This window comes from Barbus barbus (assembly GCF_936440315.1).
Source record: "Barbus barbus genome assembly, chromosome: 28".
Taxonomy (NCBI): Eukaryota; Metazoa; Chordata; class Actinopteri; order Cypriniformes; family Cyprinidae; genus Barbus; species Barbus barbus.
In genome coordinates, this window is record NC_136756.1 from 15,091,800 (window position 1) to 15,109,063 (window position 17,264).

A 17,264-nucleotide genomic window follows, 5' to 3' on the forward strand; every position below is an offset into this window, starting at 1 on the left:
GAATATTTACTGTGTATTATAAATTCCATCCCACAGCTGTGGCATTATTTCCACAACATCAAACTAAGTTTTTTGTAAAGTTTGCATGTGTTCCATGTAATATCTGAAGAAAAGTCCAAGGCAATTATCGCTTATAAAACAATAATGAAAAGAACATTTAGTAATTTCCTTCACACAAACACACGCACACAATAACCCTTTTTCCAGAGCGCGTCTAAAAAGTCCATTTTAAGAGGGTGAATGCATACTGAAACAAAAAAGAACCGACTTGGTGTAAATAAAGCCAAAATGTCGCCATGAATGAGCGTTTCTGTCATGAAGAAAAAACACCATTCAAAAGATAACAACTGTGAAATGGGCACAGATAACAAGCATTTTCCATGGCAACATCTCGAGTGCTGCCAACACTGGGGTAAATAAGAGGACTTGTGATGAGACAGAGAGGTTAAGCACTTCCTTCAACACAGCCATTATACTGCAACTGGGGAAACTTGTGAGTGATCCAGAATATGAGCATCATTACCCTGAGATCAGAAAAAAGACGGATTACATCGTGCTGTTAACTCCACTCACTGATAAAAGATGAATGCTTATTAAAAGAGTGAAAAGAACCACTTTCTAAAGACTCTCCTCTAGTGAAGGGTTCTGAGGACACATCTTTAGCTTCATCTACAGCTATATTCTGCAGTTTGTTTTGAAAGTAATAAAATAGAAAATATTGTCAGGAAACATCTTTTGATTGAGTTGTACTTGTAGGGTGCATATAAAAAAACTACTTTTATGAGCTGGTTCATTTTAGATAAAAAATATATTACATGGCCACTGTATTCTGATTCACAAACAAATGACTCTTATGAGCAGGTTTATTTTAATGAGTCAAAAACATACCGCATGGCCAGTGTATCCTGATTCATGAAAGAAAAAAACTCTTAGAAGCTGTTTGTATTCATGACTTGTTCAAAAAGTTTGAATCAATCTGATGAATCCTTCACTACTAAACCAACATCCGAATTGTCTACTGCAAGTTATCATTATCATCATACTATTCAATATTTATTTGTCAAAATACGACAATGCGCCATTAAACATACACATTTGCAATAGAGCTTATATTCAGCATATATATTTAGTATACATATGTAGTGAAGAGTACACTGAATTCTGAAGGAAACACTGGCCTGAACCTATTTATTACAGTACGAAAACAAAATCTGAGCCCAGTTTTTGGACTCGTTCCTTCTGAGGAGTCAGGGGTGAGTAAATCCCATGGCGTGAGAGCTGGCAGTCCACAGGGAGAGGGCAAGGGAATGCCCAGCAGTGAGTGGGTTTCCAGGGCACATGCATGCATCCCTGCGCTATGACATCATCCTTTCTGGGAAACAGGGCAGACACTGGACTCCCTGTCCACTGAAAACTCTGTGCGACTCTGTCTCCCTGTGGGATTTCCTGTTTATTTACCCCTCTCTGTGTAAAACACACACACCCTGGAAGAAAGCTGTTACTGCAAACACACACACATTCCCAATGTAAGGGACATGGCATATTCTCCTAAATAGTCATGCTTTAGAAATACATTTCCATGCAAACACATCTGCACAAAGATAAAGGAATAAGCTACAAAACTGCTCAGCTCTACACATTGATAATGCCTCAAATAATAACCACAGGTATTTGAATCTAACAATATAATCTATGTGGGATTAACAGTTCAAATAAAAGATGAATGAATTCAGCCTCCGGCCACACTTGCTCAACCTCAATGCCTTTATATTTAAAAAAATAGATTTATGTCAAACAATCGCTGATTTCAACCCTGGCTGTGGATGCCAAAGGGGCTGGTGAAACGTTTCAAACACAAACCCCAAATGAAAAAACATCAGAGTTTATGAGTGGATCAGATCAACAACAATCTCCCCTACTGCTCCACTCTGGGTTTTATATTTTCCACTTACTGCTGAAAATAAATCCTGTAACAGTTCATGCCAAATAATTAATTTACAGCTTTCAACGTGTTTTCTTGTATAATTGCTAGAATGCACAAGATAAAGTAAGATTTATGTTAATATTTTACTTTCATTGATACAGTAATATTGTGAAATTCAATACAGCTATTTCTATTTAAATATATCTTAAAAGGTCATTTATTCCTGTGATTGTAATGCTGAATTTTCAGCAGCCATTACTCCAGTCTTCAATATCACATGATCTTTCAGAAATCATTTATTATGCTGATTTGGTGCAAACCATGCAACTTACATAATAAATACTGTAAAAAAAGTGATGTTTGTCATGTAATCTGTGCACCTGGCTGCAACACCCTACCCCAGCATTTCTGACCGCAGCCCCACCGATCTAAGAGCAAGACCCCCTAGCTGCTTTACATGCAGTCATGTGGCTCTGAAAAGCTTTCATCTGCATGAGCGTCAAGTCCTGCGGGTGTCTATAAAGATGGGGGTAAAGTTTCAGTTTCCACAGCTAATTGTGCCGAGTGGAATGATGTGGCTGTTGCTCGTGAAGCTCACTAAACCAGTTATCAAAGGAAATTCTCCTTAGGGAGGACCAGAGAGACATGCTTTGATGATGACTGCATTTATAAACCATTTAAAAAAAAAAAATCTCTCTCGGGTGGTCTGACAGAAACATCATGTATGGATTACCCGAATTAGACACGTGCATGTAGCATCAAGTGGCGCCACAATTCAGTTGTTATAATGAGAAACAGTAACACTAGCGTATTATTAGATGATAATACAAAAATGAACCAGTGATTATATCATTATGTGAAGTATAGTATAGTGAGTATATCATTAAATACTTTTTTAGCTCAATAAATTAACGCAAAATTCAATGAAAACAAATTAGAATGCACAAATTATTATTATTAATTTGTTAGTGCTGTCAAAACGCATCCAAAATAAAAGTTTTTGTTTAGATAATGTGTGTACTAATATTATTTATATATATATATATATATATATATAAATAAAATACACACATGCATGTATACATTTAAGAAAAATGTTATGTTTATATATAGTTCCCTCCAAAAGTATTGGAACAGTAAATACAAAATTGCTCTGTTGGCTGTGGAGTCAAGACATTTACAAATATGATTAAAAGATGAATATGAGACAAAACTACATAATGTCACATTTTATTATTGGGTGATTCAACACATACATGTTTTACCAGCTAAGAAGTTCAGCACTTTTAGAGTTTCATCCGTCTATCTGATGTGAGCATAAGTATTGGAACAGTTGCCTCACAGGTCTTTCTAAGTGATCAGCTGTGTCCTGTTGCATTAATTCTTCAGATATTAAAAGCAGGGAATGTGTCGTATCAGTTATATCCATTACTTCTGCATTCTGAATCTTGCATTCGATGATGACACACACAAACCAGGATGAAGATGAGGGAGCTGACTTTGAGAGAAAAGCAAGCAATTTGGATGCTAAAAGAAAAGAGGAAGTCTATTAGAGCTCTAGCAAAAACAAAGGGCATGGAGAAATCAAGAGTTTGGAAACCACCAGTAACCAACAACGACCTGATCGGCTGAGAAAACAACAGTAGTTGATGACAGACAAATCATAAAATCTGTGAAAATGGACCCTAAAAGACATGTCTGTAAAATCACCAACAACTTCCAGAAAGCTGGGTGATGCTCTGACAATCTACTGTCCTCAGGAGACTTTGACACAGAATTACAGATGCTACACAGCAAGATGCAAACCTCTGACCAGCACCAAAAATAGAAAGGCAAGATTAGAGTTTGTAAAAAAACAAAAAGGTGAGCCAGAAGAGTTTTGGAACTGTGTTTATGGACCGATGAGACAAAGATGAACCTTTATCTAAGTGATGGGAAAGCAAAAATGTGGAGAAAAAAGGAACTGCAAATGATCCCAAGCATACAGCCTCCTCTGTAGAGCATGGTGAAGATGATGTCATGGCATGGGTATGCATGGCTGTCTCTGGAACAGGCGCGCTCAACTTTACTGATGACTTAATGTATGATGACAGTAGCAGAATGAATTTGGAAGGGTACCAATCCATCTTGACTACCAATATTCAAGATAATACCACCAGATTCATTGGGAAGTGCTTCATATTGCATCAGGACAATGACCCAAAACACCCTGCCAGTTCAGTCAAGGAATTTATAAGGGCAAAGAAATGGAAAGTCTCCAGATGTAAATCCGATTGAACATGAATTTCACCAGCTGGAGAGGAGAGTAAAGGCAGAAACTCCCCAAAACAAACAACAATTGGAATTGGCTGCATTAAAGGCTGGGAAAAGTATTTCAAAGGATGAGACCAAGAGTCTGGTGATGTCTATGGGTCACAGACTCACTGCTGTGATTGTGCGCAAGGGATCTGCAACTAAATAATAGCTTTTAATCTTTAATATCTGCCTTATGTTCAACTGTCCCAATACTTATGCTTACATCAATGAGTGGGATGGACTCTAAAATGCTGTTCTTTTTATTTGGTAAAACATGTATGTGTTGAAACGGCTAATAATAAAATGTGACATTCTGTAGTTTTGTCTCATATTCATCTTTTAATCATATTTGCAAACGTCTTGACTCCACAGCCAACAAAGCAATTTTGTCTTTACTGTTCCAATACTTATGGAGGGGACTGTATTAAATATATTTATATATAATATTAATTATATGAATATATATTTATGCATGTAAATATGCAAATATTTTCAAAATATATACTGTATGTGTGTGTATTTATATATACACAATAAATATGCACACACACATACATTATGTAAACAAAAACTTATTTTGGATGCTATTAATTGCGATTAATTGTTTGACAGCACTATTAATTACACATGTTAATGTTAAATAACACTAATAACACTGAATAACACTGTTAAATATAAATATTGAATAACACGGTTAAATATAATATTTAGCAAATCTGATGAATATCCATTAATTTCCATTTTTCATACTGCAGTGCACATTATACTGTTGTGATGACTTGTAGCATTTAAAATGTTAGATTTTTTTATTTAGACAAAATATTACAGAATTTTAATATTAGTAATTTTTTGGTTATCAGTCATAAAATGAAAATAATTACTGGCTTAATCGTTATCAGTCAGAATTTTAATATTCCTAAAATATATTAAATAACTACATGAAATGCCTAATTTTTGCATAATTGAATTACCTAATTAATTAAAAGATGAAAGGCTATTTTAATTTTAATGCAAACTAAAAGATTCAGCATTAATAGCGTATGGACCGTTATATATGTAATAATATAATATAATGAAACACTACTCACCAGTTTTTGGAAGAGGTCACCCACACATTGATGGTGGCTCCACTGTTGAACTCTGGGTAACAGGCCATCATAAAAGTCTTTGTGGATCTCATGGAGCTCAGGCACTTTGAAGAAAATTGTTTCTATCTGCTGGAGGGTTAACATGGGCTGGGAGGTGGTGGCAGCAGCTTTCAGGGGCTTCATGGGCTAAGATTAAAAAAAAAAAAAAAAACTGGGTCAAAAGGGGGTCCCATTTGTAACCACCTGGGTGGAGTGCAATGTACAAAGCTCAGCACCACTATAACGGCGATCTTTGACCCTCTTTTGTGAGCAATCTTGCAGTAAAACAGACCCAACAAAGCCTGAAGACTCACCAGTAAGAGCGCCTCCAAGTGGCTCAGATAGGCCTCCTCACTGGCCAGAATCCCTGATAAGACCCATTTCCTCATTTCCAACCCTTTTTCGACATCCAGCTCCGACTGGGAATATCCATGATGAACAAACATATTAAGGGTTCAGCCAAAAACACATATTCCTGTCTACAGTCTCTAGCAATTCCTCAGTAGTGTAATCCTCATAAAACCTAAATCCTATCCCATACAGATTTACAGAGGTCAAGCATTGACCACACAATCCCATATACAGATATGAAACACCCCAAAGAATAAAGATAAAGAAAACAAAGGTCAAAAGACCCTTAAACCTGAAGTATAAGTAGCTACTGACTGAGAATCTAAATGTAGCTATTTGCTTTTTGTATGTTTTTTTTTTTTTTTAATATAGGCAATGTGCATATATAATTAAATTTGCAACATCAACTGATATGGATGAAGCACTAATATGGGCCAATAAACAAGACTTAGATTTATTTAACGACAAAAACACTTGGGAGAGGTGTGTAAACACTATGACTGTAATGAAGGTTAGCTCTGTATCTTAATGTGTCTTACTGATTTAGTGGACTCCAGGGACCCCGAGGAAGGGGGCTCTCTAATACTTCGACCCTTCGGGTGAAGGCGCGGAGAGGAGAGGGAATCATCTGTGTAGGACGCAACATCAGGCTGCATACGCTGGTCCTCCCCTCGATTGCCATCATAAACGTACGCTGGAGGCGGGGTCCCGCTAAACGGGATGTCTGCAAATGCAGAAAAGAGAGAGGTTAGGTTGACTAACAAGTGTACCATATGAAAGTGTACCATATGATTTTATGTACTTTTAAATCATATCAGTAATTTTAAATGTATGTATTGCATATAATTATACACAATATAATTACGGTACATAATTTATCATCCATTGCTGGCAAACAAACAAAAATGGGTTCTCAAGTCAGGCATTCCGTCTTAATTTTAAGTGCATGAAATAATCAATACGTCCTTTACCAGAGAGTGTCTCATACATCTCCCTTAATGCAATCCACACAGAGGACCGAAACCTTAGCCAAAAAGACTGAGCTTTTTCCTCTTCGCAATAAAGACCTTGACGTATAATTGAAACCAACAGATAAAGTCTGCCAAGCGAAGACTACCAAAGCCATTAGGAACTCATCACCCATTTAAAATATATTCTTGGAAACATTATCTTCCATCTTTCTAAATCACAGCCTCAATTAAGCCTCCTGTTCATCATTAATGCATGACGCCTCAACTGAATTATTAAAAATGTAGTAAAATGCAGCAACTGAATTGTAATTTTTCCTCTGACAATATGAAGACGGATTGGATGTTTTACTTACAAAAAGCATGCATAATAAAGTACACTGTTCAGTGTAAACCTGAATTAATTTCCTTTGTTTGAGAGGACTCTGGGAACAAGAGAAGAGTTTTTCACTAAATTTGCACCAACTTTTTCTTCATATAATCTGCTTGTTGCTGTGACACACTGAGTATTTGTTCCACACCTCCAGGGAATAACACTGATACTAACCAAGAGAAGGAGTTTAAGAGTGGGAAGTCGAGTCAATTCTTTGTATTCCTCAAGCCTGACACCACAAACGAACAATGAAAGACTAGACAACTGCAATCATGACGGAGACCCTCTTTTACTGGCAGTGAAAGGATATGAAAGTTAGAATCACGACAGCGCACTGGTGGAAATGTGAAACCGAAGTCAAAGCAGTCCATTTAGGAGAAGACTGACAAGACCCCATTGAGTGGAAACTAAAACCTCTTAATCACTCAAATAGCAATGAATAATTCAACACCATTGTTCTTGTTTTAATTACCATTGATGAGGATTAAGGGCTACATGGATGAATAGCTCCATTAGTGATGCCATTTTAATATACTGAGCATGTTCAGATTTAAAAATGAGGAGCAGCTTCTGAGCTGAAGACAAACAAATGCACTTCATACAGCCTAAATACACAAATCAACTCTGTTTAAATAGTTCACCCAAAAATGAGAAATAAGGCATAGTGAATAGTATAGCGCACGCACCCACACACACACACACACACACACACACACAATAGTTATCATTCACATCAGCTGTGATTCACAGACTGCAGTGACTTGAGACATGATGAATCTTCATAGACTATCCTGACTATTGTGAGTTATCGCTTTGTCTGTATTTGTAGAGTAAGTTGTCTAAAAACAGTCATTCATTTCCTGCAGTCTGAGAACAGCTCAGCACCGGTGAGACGTCCAGACACAAACGTATCGACTATGTGTCAGTCTTATCTGGTGTGCTGATCGGCTCAGTTAAGACGAAGTCTGATGCTACAGTCAAGAGCTATATAGATGTACACAAAACATGCACACACACACACACACACACACACACACAATCAAGATCATCGATAGTGAATCCACTCATTGATCCCTCACAGCTCTTGCTCTGTACACAGTGCATTTAAACTAAATTTACTTAAGGTACTAAAATTGTAATAGCCAGAAACAATACCATTGAAATTTCATTAATTTAGATACCACTGCAAAACAAATATGCTCATGAACATATTTCTTCATAAAGTTAGCCTTTAAAAAGGGCACTTGTCAACAGTAACATTAATAGCATAAATATTATATCACATTAATCATTAACTTGGCAGCACATTAAAATAAGGCTCAATAATCATGAACTAATAGCATTTAAAGGGGTCATATGATATGATTTCAAGTTTTCCTTTCTCTTTGGAGTGTTACAAGCTGATTGTGCATAGATAAGATCCCTGAAGTTGCAAAGACTAAAGTCTCAAAACCAAAAGAGATATTCTTTATAAAAGTTAAGACTCTGCCAGGCCCCCCTAAAACGGCTCATTCAAACACGCCCCCACATCTACGTCACGATGTGGAAATATTTGCGTAATGCCACCCAAATGTTCACGCAAAGAAAGAAGGTGTGGTTTCAGTAACCGCTGTAGTGTTGATGCAGCCATGTCAGGGAGACAATGTGCGTTTCTAGGCAAAAGCAAAAGCACTTTTTTTGGCCTTCCGAAAAACATTTAGGGATCATTAAGATTACTTCCAATAGAACAGCACAACTCAGATGTTATCACAACACATTTTATGGAGGACAGTTTCGTGAACCTAGGAGAGGAGGTAATTCTGACTTTGCTATGACAATCTGGCGCTTCTGAATCAGCGACTGTATGTTTTGTTATTAGTTTAAGTATTTGCTATTGACTGTTCAAATGAGGGGTTTTGAGCGTCGTGTGTGTGTGTGTGTGTGTGTGTGAGAGAGAGAGAGAGAGAGAGAGACAGGGTCACATCACAGCACGTCAGCTGAACTGATGGTAAAACTAAGGACATTATTAACTGTCTTTACTTTTATTTTGAAAGCTGAAGCTGGCGATTATGGAAAGGGGAGTTACATTTCTGACGAGTGCTTGTAGTGTTCGGCCAATCACAATGCACTGTGCCAGTTGGCCAATCAGAGCAGACTGCGCTTGTCGGAAGGAGGGACTTTGTAGAAAATGAAGCATTTGAGAGAGTCGGGGCATAGAGGACCTACAATAATGTACAGTATTTGAAAAATAATGTGTTTTTTGAACTTTAAAGCATGTTAACATATTCTGTTACACCAAATACACAAAATAATGATCTTTAAAAAAGCATCATATGACCCCTTTAATAATAGGTAATGCTAAAGTTTCTTATTGTTAACTTCTTTTCTAATACTTTAATAAAAGAAAAGAAAATAAGAAAAGAAAAAGAAAAAAAGAAAATAACGAACTGAACCTTATAGTGATTATTATTTGTTTACATAATTCTTATGTTGCATACAGTTGTTAAGGAGAAGATGACGCTTTGAATTTCACACTCTCTAGTTTCTACTCCCTGACACCTAAAGGACAGGCCTGTATACTCATATCCATCCAGCACAACAACCACTCATATACACAATGTGATTTATATAAAAAGCCCAAAAGACTTTGAAAGATTGAGAGTTTGTTGGCTTTGTGATAAACAGCAGCAAAAGGGCATCACCCAGAATTGCTGTTCACTATTCAGAACTGCAGCGTCTCGTGTCTTGGTTCATTCAGCAGTCAACAGGCTTACATGGGATGATATTAAGAGAGCACAAAGATGGGAGAAAGATCGGAAAGATGGAGGCAGCCCTGCTGAGTGGCCTGGCATGTAGCCTGCTTAAAAAGACAGAATAATAGACAGAGCCTGAACAAATAGAGAGCAGGAGAAAAGAGGTAGAGGATTACAGAGAGAGATAGAAAAAGGGTGAGAGAAATAGGTCTCTGCTGTCCCAATGTAGAAGGAAGAGCCATGCCAAAGGGCAGCGTGTGTTACTTTGTGATTAGCCACTAAAACTGAGCTTGAGCAAAACAATTCCTGTGGCTAACACCAAGGCCACATAGACTGTGGAAATGGATGTGTTTCATACGAGCACATGCATAAAGTCGCCCTAGTGTTATTTCTCCTGTGTGTGCAAATACACTACCGCTCAAAGGTTTTTGAAAGAAATTAATACTTTTATTCAGCAAGGATGCATTAAATTGACATCATCAATATTTATGGCGTTAAAACATGATTTCTATTGCACATAAATTGCACTTTCTATTCATCAAAGAATCCTGAAAACAATTATTGGACTTTCCACAATAATATTAAGCAGCACAACTATTTTGAACATTGATGATAAGATTTTTTTTTTCTGAGCAGCAAAGCTGCATTTTAGAATGATTTCTAAAGGATCATGTGACACTGAAGACTGGAGTAATGATGCTGAAAATTCAGCTTTGTTATCATATAAAAATAAAAATAAAAATAAAAAAAAGAGTTCAAAAACAACAGCAACAACAACAAAAATCTTAAAGACCCCAAACTTATAAACCGTACAGGAAAAAATATAATATAATCCCTTTATATTTATTATTCCTTACATATTCTTGCAAAAAATATATGTAATTTGCAATGTGTAGACCACAAAAACATATGGTTTTAAAATTGGCATGCAAAATGCCAATCATCCGATGAAATTAGTGTGTGTGGAACAGACTCGCTGGTCACGGTGACTGTGAATCAGCCATTGAGGAAATGTGCAAGGATGTCTGACCACGACACTCAACTTTCCAAAGGAAACACACGTTTAAAGCAAGGTCATCTTTCCAACAAAAACACACAAACATTCACACAGCTATATAGCTAGATAGATAGATTATAATTAAAAACATTGATATCCCTGATAACCAACAACAAATCAAATGCCTTTAATTCATGATCCTAAACCAACTTTTCAACATAATAAATTTCAACGGTCAAAGGCTTAGAAAGTGAAGAATTCCTTGCAATTTCATGTCTGCACTTCCTTATCCACAGCAGTTCTCATGTCACACTGTCAAACAGCTTCACAGACACAACCAGGAAGTCTTAAAAAGGCCTTCGATGGAACAAAATGGTAAAAATTACCCCCTTTTCCTTGGAAGGAAACATTAAATACTGAGAATTTATCTCTGAAATGACGAAGACTCAAAGCTATTATATAATGCTATTCAAAAATCCACAAATGGGAGGGCAAAGATACCAACAAAGAGCTATAACTCTCTCTCTCTCTCTCTCTATATATATATATATATCTCTGAACTTAAAAATCACAGTCCTCTGGTAAGCAATGAACAGGGCAACCGAGTGCAGATGGTTCAGTGTCTGCTGGCAGTGAATACAAATGCATCACACAGTTCAACACGAGGCAGATTAAACTGTCATGACGCAATATCAGCATTTCTATCCTGCAATAATATCAAAAAAAGTCGCCCCAATCTTAGTCTTTTTCCTTGCACCGATATGTGCACACACACACACACACAAACCACACACAGATCATCTTAATCCGTGTGTTTGAATATTATCCCAAAGGGAATGGAAAGCGCCAGATGTGTAAGGCCTGGAACAATCCATCTCAGGATCAGATTCACTGATCTACTCTAACATAACCAGCTGCTCATCTTCTCTAACTCGAGGATCAAACTTTATTCAAGGCTGCATTAGGTGATCTGAAAATTCAAGAGCGAAAAGGTTCCTGTGTGGTAGGTCATGAATAATCATGTATAATAACTGCAGACAAAAATACAAATAAATAATAAAATACGAAACAAAACAACTACAAACACACACACACATACATACACATACATATATATATATACACACACACAGTGGTGTGAAAAAGTGTTGGCCCCTTTCCTGATTTTTTTATTTTTTGCATTTTTGTCATACTTTAATGTTTCAGATCATCAAATAAATTTAAATATTAATCAAAGAGAACACAAAATCCAAACCCACATGGCCCTGTGTGAAAAAGTGTTTTTTGACCTGAATCCTCTTGAGATGCTGTGGCATGACCTTAAAAAGGCGGTTCATGCTCGAAAACCCTCCAATGTGGCTGAATTACAACAATTCTGCCAAGATGAGTGGGCCAAAATTCCTCCAGAGCGCTGTAAGAGACTCATTGCAAGTTATGGCAAACGCTTGATTGCAGTTGTTGCTGCTAAGGGTGGCCCAACCAGTTATTAGGTTTAGGGGGCAAGCACTTTTTCACACAGGGCCATGTGGGTTTGGATTTTGTTTTTCCTTCATAATAAAAAACTTCATTCAAAAACTGCATGTTGTGTTTACTTGTGTTATCTTTGATTAATATTTACATTTGTTTGATGATCTGAAAGTGTGACAAACGTGCAAAAAAAAAAAAAAAAAAAAAAATCAGGAAGGGGGCCAACACTTTTTCACACCACTGTATATATAATAAATTATTTAAATTATTATAATGTATTAATTATAATCTAAAATCATTTAAATATATATATATATATATATATATATATATATATATATATATATATATATACACACAATATGTAAAAAACTAAAAGTTAGAATTTATATATATTTATAAAGTAGGACACATCTTGCGAAGGTTTTAAAAAAAAAACTATTTATATCACAGATAAAGATTTCACGATTATGATGTCTGCAGCATGATGAGCATGAAGATGAATACAGATCATGCTGTAACGTTCCTCTATATGTGTGCATATGGTCCCTTAAGAGGAAGCAGTAGGTCAACAGGACATATCTGTTGTGTGAAAATATCATTTTTGGCAGGTTTACATGTAAATCCAACTCATGAAACAACGGATGTGGCGTATATGCGTGTATCAAAAGCCTGTCGGTACTACATTCGTTTTATCTGGAGCATGTGGTTATTGTGTCTCAAATTTCCGTAACACCTCAAAGACAAACTGGTGGACCGTTTTCCCCTCAGAAGGGAGACGATGTAAATATAGCAGGCAGGAAAAAGCTCTTCAGTGTACTGACAGCCATTCAACTGTTACTATTTTGGATAAAGCAACTTCCTGTTTATGACACACCGTCTACAACGTCACATCAACACCAAAGCAACATCACAGATTTTTTCAAGTTTCCATTTAGTTTTGGGCATTTTTCTTGGGTTCACAAAGTCGATAAAATACTTTGGCATCCTGCAAAAGAAACAATAGAAAAGGAACAAGAATATCTACACAGAGGAGGCAGGTCAAATGTCATTTCAGTATGTTACTCTTCTTCCTCCCTAGTTTGGACTTGAATTCGAAACGTTAAATATAAGTTCCACTAAAAACTAAAAAACGATCAGCAATTACGGTTAGCAGCAGCATATTTGAAGCGTATTTGAACCAACAGCATATAGTTACATGTACTTGAACTACAGTATTTCCAGTTCAGGTCACTTTTCTTCATCTTTCATTTGACATGTCAAGCCTCCCCTCTAAAAACACAAAAATGGTACAAAGAGAAGTGAGAATATCAATGACAGAAACAGGTATTTCTTAATATATTTCCCAAGGTGCGTAAAAAGGCATGTAGGATTGATGAAAGCCTATTCATTTTAATATGACCTACACATTTCTGGACACTCTCAATCATCCTTCTTCACATAACAATATAAAACGGCTAACAGCAGTGCCAGGTAAACGTGGGAGGACAGAATGCATTTATTTGGATCGCTCAGTCTGTGATAAACACTCAGTAGGGTAGATTCCATGATGACAGGTCTTTGGGAACGGCCCCCCTTCATGTCTTTCTTTGTAAGCTGGAATTGTAAACATCTCCACACTTCACTCACTGACTCAAGACTAAAAGTCTGGACTTGCTCAATAGAGCTGTTTTCATAACTGGTGTAATAATCGAATGATAATGGTGGAAGGTAACACAGTCACAGTGCAATAAAACCATAAGTACATTTATGAGATGGATGATGGGAAACATTTTGTAAACAAAGTCTAAAATTACATTTTAGAAAAACTGTTTTCGGTAACTGTACAACAATAGATAACTAACAAAAATCAGCTCATAAAACCTGAAAACGATTTTGAAATAGTCTGGTATTTCTCTATTTTTGACATCGAAACAATTTATCTTTCTATCCTTTGTTCTTTCTATGCTTTGTTCTTTCATTTTATTGTCTGCTATATCGTTTCTTTATATCCTTAATTTTTTTATTTTATAGTTCACTCTATAATTCTTTTGCTCGCTTTATCTTTCATGTCTAATCGCTCGTGCTGTTGTTCTTTCTCTCTGTCCTTCTTTCTGTCACTGTATAGTTCTCTCGTGTTCTTTCCTTCTATCCTTCATTCTATAGTTCACTCAAACCTTCATTCTCTTTTATTCTATCCTTCATTCTTTCACTCTATTGTTCACTCTATAATTCTTTCGCTCGCTCTCTTTCATTCATGTCTTATCATTCGCACTATCCATTGTTCTTTCACTCTATTGCTCGTTAAAGCCAAACAATTTAAAACAAACTTGGGTTTTAAAATATCCAAATATGTGCTCCCTGTCTCCTACTGGGACAACAGATAAAGTGAGTGACACCTAAATCCAGCACCTGATCGGGATGGGTTAATTATGGGGCCACTGGCCTTCACTCCACACACATCGATTTCAGGAGAGGCCTCTGAGAGTAAAGAGAAAAGTGCTGTGATGTTAAAAGGATTTGCTTCTTCATTAAATCAATGGGGCTCTCGACAGCACGGTCACCGGGGAGCTGGTCGGTAATGTGGGTGAGAGTGGAAATTGATTTTACCAGAAAGTCACGCAGACACATTTGCACAGCTACAAGAGGCAACTAAAAAATAGCCTCCGTCAAAGGCAATTCACTTAGGACAGCCAGTTGAGGAGTCAATACAAGATTTGCTTAGATTTATTCTGGAGAAAAAATAGCAGCTGGTCAATAAATGGGATGCCTTATGTACTGTATATAGTATCAACACAGGACAATGACCAAAACGTTTTGCTTTTTCCTAGCATAAAATGCTATTAGTAATTCTGTGTCAGATTAATGTCTGGTTTGAGATAATTTAGGGAGTGGAAAAGCATAGTTGGGCCTCATATTCATAAAAACGAATTAAAATAGCAATGGCTTTCTGGAACACTATTAATACGCATCTCTCTGTCCTTCTGAAGAAAAAGCAGACAGTCCTATCAAACGCAGCCTGGCTCTACAACAGATCTTACAGTTACTCTAAAACGCTTTTCAGTGCAATAACGTCATCACAACAAATGAAAACAATTAGTCTGACCAACATTTTAATATCTAAACCGATTCTAAGCAATTAAGTATTGGTAAGACCATTAAACCAGTGGTTGGCATGGTAGCTAAAGACTCTGCGGTATTCAAAAGCTTAAGCCTTCAATAAATCAGCAGTGAAACGTTTCTGCTTATTTCGCACTGTGGAAAGAGACAGAGTACAGGCCAAATTTACTCAATTGTTTGGAGTTCCCAAATGGACTTTATAAGCAAATCCCATCCACATACTGAATCAAAATAAAAACTCAGGGCCTGGGAAAGGGTGGCACTACTGCTGGACCTGAGGAGTGTATGTGTTTAACCACACACTGCCTGCTGGTTTGGCTGATGGCCAGTTCTCTCATGCTTCCCCAAAACACTTCCATCGCCCATCGGCTGCCTTCATTATGGAGGAAGATGAATCAAAGTGACCACACCACAGTCATTAAATTCTCTTTATTTATCAGATAGGTTGAGAAGAGCTAATGAGAATCAGGGTGGGACTGCCAAACATACTAATTAAAAATGCTTAAATAGATCTGAGTGGGAACAGGGTATATCAAAGCTTAATAAATGTCCAAGTCTGTACTTGAGTAACAATGCAAACACAGCCACATATCAGGGCCCTAAATTGACTTGAATGATCTAATATAAGAAAATATGTCTGACAATAACTACAAATCAATTTTCCAGAACACAAAAACAAACACAGTGTGAGTTACAATGTCTGAGTTGCAAAAAAAAAAAATACTCTTATAAACTGGAAAATTACTCATGAGTCAGTCACATATATTCAAGAAACCTGTGACTGATTCAGACTAGGGGGTCAACCGATTATCGGCGCCGATATTAAGTGGGTTTTTATGGTTATTGGTATCGGTCATTTTCAAAAAATTGAAAAGCATTTAAATTTAAGAAGTTTTTGTCAGAGAGCTGGTTATTCTTCATTTTTATTTTTACCCCAGATAATACTGTTTATATCTTTTCAAAATATCGGTTATCAGACTACTTGATCTGTAATAATTGGTATCAGCATCAGCCCTGAAAAACATGTCGGTCGACCCCTAATTCAGGCCGAGTTTACAACTGACTCCTTTACTGAACTGAGAATCATTTTTGGTCTTATTCAAAATGAACTTGTAAACTTTTATTGTGATATTTATTTTACGTTAGTGAGACTTACATCAGTCTGTTTACCGATATGTCACATATTTACAAGAAACATATTTAAAACACCGTTTTGTTTAAATAAATCAATAACAGTATTCTAATTAGATTAAATTTAAATATTTTACAAAAATATTACTGGTTATTATTTAACAAAGTGAACTGTAAGGTTTCAACAGACTGTAATGGGAACTTTTTCAATGACTTGGAAGTTTCCTTCCTAAACAATCAAAAATATTCTTTAAAAAAAAAAAACTGATATTGATAAGGCACATATACAACAACGATAACTAGAGTAACAGCATCAAATTAGAACAAATTTATACATATAGGGAAAAAAGTGTATATTACGTAATTTGTCGGTCTGTGTGTGTACTAAACATCATTCATGACTGTTCACTGTTGTTAAAACATAAGAAACTTTATACTCAATGAAGTGAAGAGTTGCAGAACAATCAGCTTTATTAAGTCATACTATCATTTGTCATCTAAAAAGTAGTTTGGCTCCTAAAATGTTCATGATGGTGATTTTTTTTTTTTTGGTCTGGTGCCCTGAACATCCATAGTACATACACAGAGCAGATGGCATCAACAGTAACCACTAAAGGCAGTATATCACATGCCGAGTATAAACATAAGGAACTTTTACCATAACACCACAGGATAATATCTTAAATCTTATAAGTGATGTATCTGACCTCCAGGCTGCACTTTACACCAACCACTTTCCACACACATGACTGCGCAACAGCCCCCAGGGGTCAGTGCCTGTGCTCGTGGGCCACTTTACA

At 36.5% G+C, this 17,264-nt stretch overlaps 1 protein-coding gene across 1 annotated transcript in view; it reads right to left on the bottom strand.

Annotated features, from left to right (window-relative positions):
* The window catches only part of LOC306848501 (breakpoint cluster region protein), a 41,961-nt gene that overhangs the window by 16,838 nt on the left and 7,859 nt on the right, over positions 1 to 17,264 (bottom strand). Inside the window, exons 2-4 of the mRNA XM_079383093.1 lie at positions 6,237 to 6,421; positions 5,661 to 5,765; positions 5,308 to 5,493 (exon numbers count right to left, since the gene is read on the bottom strand). Coding sequence (XP_079239219.1) covers positions 5,308 to 5,493; positions 5,661 to 5,765; positions 6,237 to 6,421 — 476 coding nt within the window. The remainder of the gene's footprint in view (positions 1 to 5,307; positions 5,494 to 5,660; positions 5,766 to 6,236; positions 6,422 to 17,264) is intronic.